The sequence below is a fragment of the Copadichromis virginalis genome, linkage group LG11 (genome assembly GCF_057382275.1).
Source record: "Copadichromis virginalis isolate Kocher_CV1m ecotype Utaka linkage group LG11, C_Virginalis_male_GT1.1, whole genome shotgun sequence".
In the NCBI taxonomy this organism is placed as follows: Eukaryota; Metazoa; Chordata; class Actinopteri; order Cichliformes; family Cichlidae; genus Copadichromis; species Copadichromis virginalis.
The window spans coordinates 25,284,463-25,298,780 of NC_140628.1; the positions used below are offsets into that span (position 1 = coordinate 25,284,463).

General features: G+C 40.0%; 2 protein-coding genes across 4 annotated transcripts; one reads left to right on the forward strand and one right to left on the reverse strand.

Moving 5' to 3' along the window:
- The first annotated feature begins 207 nt into the window (after positions 1-207).
- Positions 208-2,200, forward strand: LOC146698756 (transmembrane protein 238-like). 2 transcript variants are annotated; one of them, XM_085471547.1, is made up of 2 exons: positions 208-352; positions 1,059-2,200. In XM_085471547.1, exon 2 carries the CDS (start codon positions 1,061-1,063, stop codon positions 1,388-1,390), a length of 330 nt encoding a protein of 109 aa, XP_085327673.1. In that variant the 5' UTR covers positions 208-352; positions 1,059-1,060; the 3' UTR covers positions 1,391-2,200. The 2 variants fall into 2 exon arrangements, with proteins under 2 accessions (XP_085327673.1, XP_085327672.1); XM_085471546.1 differs by having other exon boundaries at positions 211-352; positions 1,054-2,200.
- Positions 2,201-2,620: 420 nt separating this feature from the next.
- LOC146698757 (C-Jun-amino-terminal kinase-interacting protein 4) lies at positions 2,621-13,972 on the reverse strand. 2 transcript variants are annotated; one of them, XM_085471549.1, is made up of 29 exons: positions 13,708-13,972; positions 12,648-12,765; positions 12,406-12,543; positions 12,109-12,303; positions 11,900-12,020; positions 10,766-10,836; positions 10,588-10,652; positions 10,026-10,098; positions 9,748-9,917; positions 9,369-9,628; positions 8,919-8,976; positions 8,570-8,722; positions 8,434-8,476; positions 8,213-8,340; positions 8,027-8,080; positions 7,471-7,611; positions 6,739-6,871; positions 6,379-6,465; positions 5,835-5,882; positions 5,549-5,690; positions 5,343-5,385; positions 5,128-5,208; positions 4,953-5,020; positions 4,686-4,834; positions 4,417-4,588; positions 3,629-3,742; positions 3,439-3,537; positions 3,230-3,319; positions 2,621-3,123 (listed from the first exon to the last, which is right to left on the reverse strand). In XM_085471549.1, exons 3-29 carry the CDS (start codon positions 12,502-12,504, stop codon positions 3,005-3,007), a joined length of 2,976 nt encoding a protein of 991 aa, XP_085327675.1. In that variant the 5' UTR covers positions 12,505-12,543; positions 12,648-12,765; positions 13,708-13,972; the 3' UTR covers positions 2,621-3,004. The 2 variants fall into 2 exon arrangements, with proteins under 2 accessions (XP_085327675.1, XP_085327674.1); XM_085471548.1 differs by having other exon boundaries at positions 12,406-12,765.
- Positions 13,973-14,318: the final 346 nt, after the last annotated feature.

Here is a 14,318-nt window from a genome sequence, read left to right on the forward strand (position 1 = left end):
AATGCGTGTGTATAGTTAAATATATAAGTAAATATAAATGTTTAGGTATATTTATATAAAATGTATATATTATTTGAAGATATTTGGGAAACCTTTTACTTTTAAACTCATGTTTCTTGACAAAATGTTACTTGTAAAAAAACAAAAATAAAATACCGTAACTTCCACTCACTTGTTTCGAAACATTTCATTGTTTTTCCTCTGGTGTAGGAAAACTACAGGACAGGTTGAACAGGTGACGAGGTGTCAGGTTTCAGCTTTGTCTACTGGTCGCTTCTGACAAACTGTATGCGGAAGGACAACAAAAGCGTAGAAACATTTGACTTTTAAGTACTCAACAACGTAGAAGGGGGTAAGTGTTCTGTTTTGAGTTTGTGTGTTTTTTGTTTGGTAAAATGTTTTTTTTTAGCTCATGTAAACAGTAAAATCTATTTGTAAAAGGCGTTAAAGGCGCATCCACAGGTGTTATAAGTGTGGCATGGCCGGTGTAAACAGTGCTATCAACATTACTCCCATTTTTACACACACACACACATATATATATATATACACACACACATTTTTTTATATTGTTAGCTTCTTTTAAAATTCTTTTTAGGTAGAGATGTGTGAAAATCAATAACATTAATGGATTGGATTTATATAGCGCTTTTCAAGGCATCCAAAGCGCTTTACAATGCCACTATTCATTCACTCTCACATTCACACACTGGTGGAGGCAGCTACGGTTGTAGCCACAGCTGCCCTGGGGCAGACTGACAGAAGCGAGGCTGCCATATCGCGCCATCGGCCCCTCTGGCCAACACCAGTAGGCAAGTAGGGTAAAGTGTCTTGCCCAAGGACACAACGACCAGGACAAAGAGCCCGGGCATCGAACCGGCGATCTTCCGGTTACCGATACGCTTCCCAACCCCCTGAGCCACGGTCGCCCCAATAATATGTTGTAAATATGACTTTGTTTAAATATTTTATGTATCTATTTTTAACAATGGAGTCAAAAGATATAAAAGCTGATATGTTAAAGGAACAAGCTTCCCTCCCTCTCTCTTTCAGTGCAGTAATGGCACCGAAGTATGATGGGTTGTCCCACTGTAAGCTGGCTCTGGTGTTTGCTGTGCTGATGGACCTGCTCGGTGTGATATCCCTGCTGCTGGGGGTCTTTGCCCCACTGGAGATCAAAGGTCAAGACTTTGGGGATCTGCTGGTGTACTCGGGAGCTCTGCTGGTGCTGTTTTCCCTAGCAGGCTGGGTCATGTGGTACAGTGGAAACATTGAGGGTCTAACCTCCAAAATAGAGCTTGGTGGAGTTGTGGGTGGAGCTGTGGACAGACTTGCCCGCAACCTGAGTCGCAGGATACGGCTGCCCAGGACCCAAAGCAGTCCATCGTAGGTAGAGAAGCCTCACTGGACCAAAGACTAACTGACTTGGGCTGTCCTTATTTAGGCAGCAGGCCAGACTGCCTGAGGCAAAGGAGTGTCATTACTGTTTGACTCTTTACAAATACTTCCTTTGCTGACACCACCTCATTTACTTAAAAACGATCTGTTGTGCTATTTTCTATAAGGAAAACTATGTTTGTTTCATCTTTACCTGATATATAAAAGGAATAATTTATAGAGGTTGAAGACATGAATCTGCAACATTGTCTCACAGTGCTAATTGAAAATTATTCATTCATTTACTTGTGTCATATTGCTGGACCAGATTATGGCAGCAGAATCACTCAAAGCTAAGGATTGTACATTATTGTTATTAAAATGCCTTCAGCTGTTAATCATATTTGCACAAGGTTGAGTCAAAACATAATTTCAAAGAAGGATACAGAGCCGCTACGACATCAACATGTGTGCACAAACTGCATATAAATACTGCAAAGGACATTTGAAAGATTTTATCTCCCTTATTTTACAAGGAAAACAAGAACAGAAATCCAAACATAACTGAAATTAAAAGAATTGCATAACATCCAAAGGAAGACGTCAAGCAAACAGCCAATTGAGAAAATAAAACATTTTTAACAACAGCTTCTGAAGTTGTTCCTTTAAGCGAGGGGATATCGGATATATTTTCAATACAGACACCTCAAGCACTGTGAACAGGTAGAAATTGAGTTAACACTCATGGCAGGAATACCCAAAAAATATACATCACAAAAGATGGAGCTTTAATAAGACAATAAAATGTCTGATTGTGTTTATGGTGCGAGACCAAAAATCTGTCTCCAGTTCACAATTAACAACAAAGTATGTACACAGCAGCTACGAGAGAAGCCACATCACCAGCTTATATGTTTTTGATGCATGCACGACTCCTCTCTACATTTTTTTCCCCACCAAGCAAAGGAAAAATGTATAATTCAGTTGACAGTCAGCAATACTGCATTGATTTTTAGGGCAAAGGTATTGATCTATTAACCACCAGGGAGCTGAATTACTGACCAGTTATACAGCAGTGATATAAAATGAGATGAAGGCACACGGGAAGGTTTATATATATATATATATATATATATATATATATATATATATATATATATATATATATATATATATATATATATATATATATATATATATATATATATATATATAAAAATATAAATGAGGTAAACAAGTATGATTCATATCTTTAAATGGTATTTTATTGCTACCACACTAAGATGTTGGTTCATTCAGTTCCACGAAAGACCCGTTTCAATGCTTTGTTGAGTCTGCTCCATCTTCATCATAGGTGAGAAGCATGGAACAGTTACCTCCTTTCCATCAATGCAGTGCTGGTGCTGAGGGAACAAGAGAGCTGCCAGAATTCCAGCAGGTTTAAACCTGGGATAAGTTGGGATAAACTGAGTCAGAAGAATTTCTTGCATTAGTCCCTCTCACACTCTCACACAGCTGCTGACATCAGTGGTTCAAACTTCAGGTACAGAAATATATTTAGTTGGTGTTGCTTCTAGATTGGGTACCAGCACTGCGCTGAGGGAAAGGACGTGTGAGATGAAAAAGCTCAGAGTGCAGGGTTAGGCACAGGTGGTGTGGGAGTCTGCCAGATGATCATGTGACTACGTTCAGATCGCTGTGGCGTGGCTTGGGACACCTCTTCCGAGTCATCGCTTGCATCATCTCCTGGAAACAAAGAGGACTTTGTCAGCCTTTAAATAGACCAAGTAGTGCACAAATGATGCAATGGATGAGACAGACTTAAGTACAGTTTTATTATTCTTCAGCTTACCAATTCGAAAGTTGATGTAGCCCTCTCCTCCACTGAGGATAAGCTGAGCAGTAGTGACATGGCTGCTGCCAGGATTGGTGATCAAACAACCTGACAGGCACAAACATTTTTTTGTGGTCACTCAAACACAAAAAATAACATGCATGTGCAATCTGAAGCGTCTCACTTAATTGTTAAGAAGTTACATGTAATGCCTATCTAACTCTTACCGGGTGCAGCAATGATGAATCTGACAACTTGTCTATGTCCATGGTAACACAGCTGGGCAGATGCAGTGGAGCAATAAGGGATGGAAACATCCTCTGAAGCTGCAGAGAGTTCGTAATATGGTTAATAGTATATAGAGACCATTTATGGCCAAATAACTTTAAGTTCCAGGCATTATTAAGCTAAACATACTTATGGACAAAGGGATGGAGAAAATGGCACCACCTCCTGTGCCCACCCACAAACGGCCACAGATAACAGTGAGAGAGGAGATCTGGAGAGGTGAGAGTGTCAGGAAGGGCTGGCCTGTGGAGAGAGAGAGAAAACTGGTTAGCAAAGCTGTGAGATTAAAGTTAAAGTGGTCGGTTACAAAACAAAATGTATGTAAAACAAAAATAATGAATAAAATATACACACAGTACTCTGCATCCCTTATTGCTTTATATTTTCTTCAGAAAATGGGGAAAAGGGGCATCAATCTATTGAAACGTACATACATGGAAATATTGTACATAAGGCAAAAAAGTGTACAAGCTTCAAAGTCAATATTTGGTGTGACCACCTTATATGGCGACAAATTACAAGAAAGCTTCTAAGAGAGTTCATTACTACATAGGACCTGTTGCCACTGACTTTCAGTTCAGTTTATGTGTAATTTGGCACATTTAGCCTTTCAAATAGCCAATGTCAAAAGAGAAATATCTTCAGAAAGCCTTCAGAAAAACTATTGCTCAAGACTGATTAAAAAAGTACAACAAAGTCTGGCTCTTTGGAAGCAAAATTTAAAGAGATGTATTACTTTTTTTTCCCAGTTACCAAATAAGAAATGATAGTAATAAATGTTCCCATTACTGTAGTCCATCAAATGATTTTTTTGCTCTAGTAGCTGCTCAGTAACAACACTTAAGTCATACATGCAGGTATATGTATTGTAAGAAAAACAAAAAAAAAAAAACAACAAACAAAAACGGTTCGACTACCTAATGTTTTAGTGACCAAAGCTGCAAAGTCAACTTCCTGTAGTGGCCGTCCTGTGGACCAGTCAAACAGCCTGAGGATTGGGTCCAGTCGGCAGGAAGTCCAAACCCCACTTCCACCAGCGCACAGAAAGCGAACCTGCTGTTCACTGCGCTCAGAGACTGAGAATGTTTGCTATAAAGTAGGATAAGGAATAAAGAGAGTGAGTTAAAGATATGGTAAGAATGAGACACAATAAACAATAATAGGTATCATTTCCTCTGTTTCTTACCTCCACCTTCTTGCTTTCAGTGTCTACCACGTAGATTTTGTTCCAGTATCCCACCCACAAGCGGCCGCCTTTTGCAAGGCAACAACGAATGGGCTGCACAGGATTTGATCCAAGAGGCATCAAAGAGTGTGACTGCAGATTCCAGCCATCTATTAATCACATGACTCATTGCATCATTATTCATTTCACTCACTTATGCAAATCAAACAAAATGAAGAAATTAATTAGCCGAGACAGCTGGATGTAAGTTTGAAACAAATCCATTACCTGTACTGTGTGAGAAAAAAGCCAAAGTCCCATCACCTAAACCAGCAATGACCTGACCCTGTGAATACCTGTGAGAGCGAGTCAACACAAAGTAGATCGTTTTCAATTCTGCTTAGAGACTTCAAGGTAACTCATCTCGTGTTACAACATCCAAATGCAAATGGACAGAACTCACGTGAGAGAATGAACACTCTCAGAGAGGGATACAGACCGCAGACAGAGGCTTCTGCCAGCAGAGGCCAAATGCACCAGTATACTGTGAGAGAAGGACAATGGGAGAAAGGAGCCAAGGGAAGAAGAGGCAGTCTGTGATAAACTAACAGACAAAAAAGTCTTTTAATTGTTTAGATGATATTTACTGTCGTAAACTGCTTATTCAGCTGGCACTACCTTCCTTCCTGAGTTCCAATCCACACAGTTCCTGCAGTGTTACCTTAAATAACAAGACAGACAGGCCCTGTCAGAGCTAAGTAAGCAATGTTGATTTCCAAGCGTTTCCAGTAAAACAGCACAGTAACAGGGGATAATAGAAGTACAGAATACACTCGACAAGTCATCTGTGGGCAGCTGCTGCAGCCCATTGTACCAGCACTGACCTATGGGAGGCACAGCACAGATGCAGAGGGCAGGAGCTGTGGGAGGGAGGCTGAACTGATCCAGAACTGTGTTGGAGCGTGCTGGATCAATCACTGTAATATCACTGCAGGAGGCAGGGCCAGAAACTACCCACACAGAACACTGGCAGAAAAGGGGTGGATATGAAGTTTGAAAAGATGAATGGCATGAACCAATTTGTGCCTCGACAAGTGTTAGTCATGGTTGGGTGATCATAATTAGAGGATGACTGTAGCTGCTTCTTAACTAGGATTATGACAAACTTACTGTGGCTTCGCCAGAGATCTCAGATGGGACTGCGACTGCACACTTAAGCTGAAGGGAACAGAAGTAGCTTTGAATTCATGGTTAAAAACAAAAAACATCTTGTGCATTAAACAGTGCTGTGCAAAAGTTTTGAGCCACCCTTAATTTCTTTACATTTTGCAAGGAAACTGGGTAGTAGTCTTCAGGAATAGTTCTCCAGGCATATTGAAGGACCTTCAAGGCTCTTCTTTAGATGACAGCTGCCTTTTCTTCTGTTCTCTGTCAAGATGATCCCATGCACCCCTTCAATAATGTTGTGGCCCGGGCTCTGGTGAGGCCAATGTGTATGTTTGGGACCATGGTCATGTTGAAAAATGAAGGTATTGCCAATTAGACACTTTCCAGATCGTATGACATGGTGGATCAAAATCTTGTGGTACTTTTCTGGGTTCATATTTCCATCCATTTTTTTTAAAAAAAAGGTCCCCGAAACCACTGAGTGACATCCAGTGGGGTAGTTCAAGACTTCTGCACAGAAAATAAGCCTCCTTTGAGTGACATTTACCTTGGCAGTCGATTCTTTGTGATCCAGCAGTCTGAGCTGCATTAGAACAGGCACGTCTTTAGGCTCTGGTACTGGTTCACTGGAGTCCTACAGTAATTAACAATATTTTTACCGGAGTATTGCTTGTATAGTGATCTGCACAGTAAATATCCATATTGTGCAAAAAAAAGTCTTGAATGAAAGCCAGACATTATTTTATTTTATTTTTTTTTTATTGGTATAGTTACTATTTTCATTGTTTTAGTATTTTAACTATATAGACTCAATAACAGCAACAGGAAGCTTTTTATTCCACTGTTTCCTATTTATTCTCTATAGCACGTCACTATTTATTGGTATATAGAAATGTGGTTCTACTACCTGTGTGTTTGCTAGTGGCAGGCTCCAGCCATGTAACTGCCGCTTTCCCAGAGTTCCCCAAATCTGGGAGCGAATTTCTCTGTAGATTTCCCTCTTCCTGACACGTGGTGAAAGAGCAGCAGGAGAAGCAGACCTAGACAAAATGATTCTGGCATTTATCAGCTTCACATTAAATATGTTTTATTTTTTTAAGTGAAATACATAGAGCCACGGTAGGACAAAGAGCCTTCACTGTTAGTATCTTGCATTTCATTTACTTAATAATTTGGAAAGTGGAAAGAAGTACCCGAGGCCGGTGCAAGAGTTTGGACACTCCTGTTTCAGTACTTAGTGACCTCTCCTGTGGCCAAGGCAAACACTTGTTGTATATAAATAGAAAGTGTCTATTTATGATTTTCATCCAATGTTTCCAGCTTATCGCTTAAAATTCTGAGATATTCTTAGGCTGTCTTGTGAAGCGTGCTTATGAATTTCCCACAGATATAAAGGGAACGGATAATTTTTCATGTCTGATTCTTATTTCACTTGCATTAGCAAGTAGCTGAACCCCAACCGTGAATGAAAAATATTTATTGACAATGAGGTAATCAGCTAGGCCAGACTCTGTAGTTCAGAGAAGACCTCACTCAGATCCAATCTCTATTTTTCTCACTTGCATTTTGTCTAAATCTTTGCACACAACTGCTGAAAAACACATAAGCAGGAGTAACTTATTAAGAGACAGATGCTTACTCAGCCTGAGTTCGACTGATGGTTGGTGGTTGTGGAGAGCCCAGAGCAGTGCGACTGAGTGATGGGGAAGGTCGCAGAGCTGATATGGAAGCAGGAGGTGAAACTAATGGTTCCTTGGACCGGCCAAAGAAGCGGTTGAATCTTTAATTGAAGAAAAAATGAACAATTCTAAGTATTTTAACCATGAACAAATATACACTTCTTAATTTCAGCCCACCTAATGCCAGCTGCATTTAGTAACACCACAACACCAAAACATTTGTCCGTCTCCTGCATTTTAACTGACGCCTTTTCACTTTTATGTAATGGTTCTCATCTCGTGTTGTTTTCTGCACTTCTTGGCAACTGCTAGCTGAATGCTCAGCCAATGTGACTGCACAGCTGCAATGATGATCCTGGACTAACACTGTTATGAAGATGTCAGCTCAGATATCAGATCATGCGGCTTGCACCACCCACCTCTGTTTGGGTTATAAGAGCTTCAACATCATCTTAAGGTACAGGAGGATGGGTGTGTAACAAGTCGTAAATTATTTTCAAAGACAGATTTACTTACTTTCTCCAAACACTTGACCTTCTTTCTTCTGAAAATCTCTCCTCCTTTGTTGCTCTAAAGAAAAAGTAATAGATGAGGTTGGAGGCAAAGATTTGAGCCACTGATGTTACACGAGTTGTTGTAATCACACAACAGATTCTCAAATGTAACAATTTTTTAAATCTTCAAGAAAGGCACAAAAGTTACCTGAGTGTCTGACTGCGTCTAACCGCCTCCTGCAGTTCAAACAGACGCTGCTTATACTGGTTCTTCTCCATGACCACGCGAGCCATTTCAGAACGGGAAAAGTTACGCATGGATGCTGGCTGAGACACCTGAAGGGGAAAATAAATTAATCCATCAAACCATCTATGAGCAGCTAGAAAGGCAGTGAAGACTACACCTACAGATAGTACATCACAGCTTACATCAGAATCCTCAGACTGACAAGTTTCCAGTTCTTTCCGAAGTCTGTAAAATAAAGGGCGAGATTATTGTCAGAACGTGTATGTAATAACAACAATGAACAGGTTATTTATTGAACAGCTGAATGATCCTCTTCACCTCTTAGTTTCCTCCTCCTTCTCCTTCACCCGCCCCTCCAATCGGGAGAGTGTTTCCCGAAGAGTTTCCACTTCCAGTTTAAGAGCTGACCGCTCATCTGTCAGCTCCACTACCCGAGATATCAAAGTCTTACGAGCAGTTTCAACCAATTCACTGAGAAAAAGGAAGTATAGCATCAGATATAAAACTCAGAATTATGGTGGAAAAGAAAAACAGTGGTTAATCAGATTAGATAATACAAAGCTTTCTGTTGGTATTTGGCGAAGTAAGAAATCCAAGTGTTTGGAAACTCCCCATGTCCTCAACAAATCACAATAGACTAGTCATAGAAAATAAACTGAGGACTCACTGGGTGACTTTCAGTTCCTCATACTGAGAAAGAATCTCCTCAGACTGGTCTACGCTGCCTAAAAACACACACAAAAAAATTAAACTGCGTGAATGCACATGCAAACAGACAAGTACTGAAATTAATACATTTCTAACCTGTATTAAGGACTATTTAACCTGCATTCATGTTTAAGAAGAAATCAGGACATGAGATTTTGTAGAATAGGAAAAGGGGAAGTAAAACTTTGTAAAACACATACTTGAACTTAATATAAGTAGAGTATAAATAGTCTCCCAACAGAGCCTGATTATTTTTGGATACCAACTTTCTGTCACTTCTTTTGCCTCGGATCACTTTGTGTTTCAAAGAAGCAGCAAAGATTCTATGTTTGTGACATTTATTTCTTTAAAACTCAAAAAAGCAACTCAGGAATGCAGATCTTAACAAAAAAAACAAACTTGCATTTACCTCTGACACTGGCCCCTCGGTCTACACTCTCCACATAATCGCGGCTCAGCTCAGACAGTTCAGAGAATACAGAGTCAGTGTTGCGGAGCTCCCACTCTATACTATCCTCGTCCTCTACCTCCTCTCCCTCATCCTTTTTGTCCGCCTCTTCTCCTTTTTCTTCTTCTACTTTGCTCTGCCCCAACTCATTCATCTCGTCCTTGAAGCTGGTCTCCAGCTCACCTTTTAAAGGTTCTTCAGTGTCAGGTTTAACTGGGGTGCTGAAAAATTTGGAGGTGGTTGATACAATATGTGTGCGTGCAGATGAATTCAAGTAAATGTTGGCTTAGTTAATAAATATAAAGCTGAAATAAATCAGTTAATGCTTTCAGGTTAGTACCTTGCATTTACACAGCCATTAAAATGTACCAACTCAGGAGTGGAGTTTATGATGTCAATGACAAACTGATTTGTGGAAGGCTTTGCAGCTTTATCGACCTGTTTTTCTTTCTTGGCCATGAGATCTTCCAAACAGGGGGGACCAGACTTTGAATGTGGTCTTTTAATCATCTGTAAAAGAAAAAAAACAAAACAAAACAGAACACGTAAGCTACATCTTTGGCAAAATCTCGAATTAGAAATTTGGAAGATGGTCATTTTAGGTGCAAAGCCATTTACCTTTTCAGTAACACTGGGTTCTGGCAAGACCTGATGTGACGGAAAGTCAGCATTCCTGGAACGCACATGATTCCTAAACGCAACAACTCAGTTTATGCTTTTTTAAATCCTCTTATTTTTCACCATGTTCTTGCAACGGTGTTTCTAAAATATATCCTGTGACTTTAAAAAAAAAAAAATTTCTAGTTAATAATCTTTTACTAATCACTTTCCACAAATATTGCATTTAACAACAATAAAGGTAGAGAATTTGCGAGTATCTTGCCAAATGCAACTAAAAAGCTGAAGTTAACGCTACAAAGTAGCTTCAGGTTTTCATTTTCAGTCACATGTGGTATACACTGTACTTGATATCCCTTTCAAACAAAGAAATACCACCAACCTGCTGTCAGAAATGCCAGAAGCATTCAACATTTAGTTTAATATTACAACAGGCTGAGAGTTTTTCATTTTGCGCATGGCTACAACACGATTCACAATAAGGCTGCTGCTACTTAAAGTCTTCCTGTGTGATACTTTATGCAGAATAGCAAATGTGTTTTAGCATAATGTTGAAAAGAACCTTAAAGGAGAATCTCTTTCAGACTCCTTCCTCTTTTCCAAAAGTTCCCGATATGTCAGGGCCAACTAAAAAAAAAAGAAAAGAAAAGAACATCAGCTACATGTAAGAAACCTGACGACTTAAGAATAAGACAGTGGTTACTGAGCATACGCATGGAGGTTAACCAAAAATATCTGACCTTGTTGTGGGTATTTCTCAGTGCGCTCAGTTCTCTACTGAGATTTGCCTTCTGTTCCTCCAAGGCCACCACTGCAAGAAAACAGAAGGCATGTAAGAACAGAATACAGTCTAGACACCTAAAACTAGACTTGAGTTGCTCTTTGGCATTTATTCCTGATACACACCAGTAAGCCACAACTTTTAAACCACTGACATTTGAAGTGAAAATTGTGCTCTGTGGGAAAACTTTGCACCTTCACATTTATTTTTGTGTAATGTGATTTATTTCAGGGCAATGTCCTCTACTAAAGAAATTGTCTCGAAATGGCTAGAGAAACACAGAAAGAAGGGACTGGTGTGGCCTTTAAACCTCCCAAATCCTGAATACAAGCCTATTCCATTGTGCAAACCATATTCAAATGTCCATCAATCCACCTTCTTTAGTTTATCCAATTCAGAGTCATAAGGGGGAGGGGGTGCAGCCTATTCCTTCTGTCATGGGGTGAGAGGCAAGATAAACCCTGTATAAGTCACCAGTCTGTCACAGGGGTCACATATAGAGACAAACAACTATTCAAACACCTACGGGCAATTTCAAATCAGCATTTAAGCTAACATGCGTATCTTTGGACTGTGGGAGGAACCCAGAACACCTGGAGAGAATCCACAGAGTCACAGGAAGAACTTGCAGGCTGCACCACCATGTCACCCCTGGATGGCAAACCCACACAATCTGCTGCCAACCTCATTGTGCGTGACTCTTTGTACACAGCAAAGACAGGATAAACTCAAAAGAAAAAACAGAAATGAAACCAAACAACTAAACGTCCTGGAGAAAACTGTGCATGAGAGCCCCACAAACCCGATTAACATGTTAAAATTATAACCCCCGAGTAGTCATTACTGCATTGTTACTGCATGAATCTAAGACTTTATTTTGATCTCAATACGCCTGTACAGTTGTGCTGCTGTCATGTTGACAGTATCTGTCCACAGACATATGAACACCAGCTAAAAATCCTCAAATTGCCTTTGCAGTAGCTTCTACTGCAGTAGAGGTTTCCAGAAACATATTTTATCAACAGAGACCGACGTACAGGGTCAAAACAATACCAGTGACATTACTGTTGCTGGTAAATATTCAAATACGCACACTGATCAGCTTGTTGTCTTGCTTTCTTCTCTAGATCTCTCTCTCGCCGTTCTCGCTCCTTTTCCCTGCCCCTCATGGCTCTCCTCTCCTGTTCAATTTGGTCATCCAACTCAAGATACCTCTTAAGAAAAGAAAAAGACTTGAACAGTGAAATGCCTGCTTTTACAATAAAACCTGCAATAGCACACCTTCACAGTATCATGACTCACCTCTTGACTTTCTTTCCTCAGTGTTTTCTCTGCATGATATCGCTCGAGCAGCTCTTCTCGTTCAGCTTTCTCCCTCTCAGCCTCTTCCTCCCTGTCTCTCAGCTGTGCTTTGCAGCTGGCCAGGCCCTCCAGTACCCACACAAATATGGGTACCAGAGACTCCACCACGCTTTCACCATGGATCTCAATAACAGTCTGTGATAGAGTAAAGCAGCAGAGAGAGAAAACAGGTATCTGTGACCACATGTAAATAATATTTCCACCCAGATCAACATAACATATTGTTCTCATTCTTACCTGTAATTCTGAATACAGCTTTCCTGCCTCTTCACTCACAATGTTTGGGTCCGGCTCCACCTCCCCGGTCCCACAAAGCACTCTCTCACTGTACTCCATCAGCCAAAGATTTTTTTTCTTTTTTTTTCGCTACCTCTGCTGCAACACAGTTGCCAAAAGCTCAAAACCAAAAGCAAACAGATCTGTGAGTCGATGGTGTGTTACAGTTTCTCACTAACAACTCGTTTGTCTAGGTTCTTAACCTTTCTCCCAACACTAGCACCTCCCATTCTCCACATGTTCATTCATACAGCAGCATCCTCGAAGACTTCACTTTCTATAGAGGTTTATCTGATGTCTGGAGGTGTTTTAGAGTCCATCCTGCAGAAAAAAGGAAGGAAAAGGTCATGTCACTTTCTTTAGAGATGATTTAACTGGAAGTGCACTGTCAGCTGTTTTGGCCATTTTCCCTTTTCAGCATTACTATAACCTTGGAAGTGACACAACACAATCATTTGGTTTTCTTGTATTCCGGTATGATTCTTTGAACTTTTTTGAGACCATGAAGCAGGCTATTAGGTTTTGATCAATTAAATATTAAAAGAAATAAGAAAAGGAAGCTATTTCCTGGTTTTGGTGTATTTTCTATTTTTAAACGCTTTGTTTTGCACTTTTACTCAGCTAAAACGTCTGCTTTCACACCAAATAAATTGATCTTAATCTATAATAGTTTCCCCAGTAGTTCAACCTTGGGATCAATAATAATTAAAAAAAAAAACCCTTATAAATCACAACTAAACTATAGATACCTAATGTGATGTTGTCGGTTTCCTTGGTTTTCCAGGCTATAGCACAAGACACAACTATGTTCTGTGAACTAGCAAATAGAGCGAAGAATCACATACTTCATATTTGACTTTAAAGTCGAGTTGTGTGCTTCAAACTGCTGACATTTCACCTCAGTACGGTGAGGCTTTCTGTTAATTATTTATATGGATCTAATGAAGATAATACCATAGCATGCAGACCAAGTGACCTCCTGTGTGTGTGTTTTTAAAAGCTCCACAAATAGCACCAACTAAGCAAACATGACAGACTATGACAGCGATAGGTTTTATTATTCGACTCCTTACTCTAATTATTAATACTCTCGGTAAGCATTACTAGACCTAACAGACTCGAATCGGCATACTGTATAAATAAGTAAGAAGCCTGACAGTGGACACCTTGAGAGTTCGTTAGCAGTAGGTTCACAAAGTTGAAATCTAGCCAAAAATAAAGCCGTGTTTCTTCAGTTGTTCGGCTGCCGTTTTACAAACTTACCTTAGCGCCTGACTTCCTCACAACTTTCATTTTACTGCCCCAAAATAAGGAAACTCCAGCCGTCTTTTTCTTCGGGACGATATCAATTACACATAAACGAGTTTAAAGAAGGGGGTGTTGCTCGAATTTGACGTGCGCAGACATGTCCTCAGATTGACCAATGCGAGCGCTGTAACTGTTTGCTCTAACCAATGGACGGTTAAATGGGCGGGACATTGTTAGTTTTGTTTTCGAGAGGAGGAAAAAAAAACGGTTTCCTGAAACTTGAGCGACGACACGTGACCAAGGAGTTTGCAGCGGACTGTCAGGTGATCTGAGGAAAGCACGTTCGAATCCGAAACCTGTCGAAATACCTTACATTCCTGAGAACAGCTCAATCTCTTTTCCCATGTTGCCACAAGTGGTTGGAACAGTTTACCGCAATGTTTGTGAGCGAATCATTAAAATAAAAACATTACAGATGTGATGTCAAATTAAAAAGTCGAAAGAGATGAAGTGTCTTTAAGGGATATTTGTGCAGGGATCTCTTTCCTAGTGAGATGGGGAAAAACAATCATGCAAACGTGTTTAATATTACACCGACGAAACTAAAGTAAAACTACTGCAAACTT

Coding starts and splice junctions, on each gene's coding strand:
- LOC146698756 (XM_085471547.1), top strand. CDS start 1,061: ATGGCACCGAAGTATGATGGGTTGTCCCACTGTAAGCTGGCTCTGGTG.
- LOC146698757 (XM_085471549.1), bottom strand. CDS start 12,504: ATGGAGTACAGTGAGAGAGTGCTTTGTGGGACCGGGGAGGTGGAGCCG. Junction 10,837..11,899: donor AAGACAACAAGCTGATCAGT/GTGCGTATTTGA, acceptor GTTTTCTTGCAG/TGGTGGCCTTGGAGGAACAG. Junction 5,386..5,548: donor CTGTGCTGTGCCTCCCATAG/GTCAGTGCTGGT, acceptor TTGTTATTTAAG/GTAACACTGCAGGAACTGTG.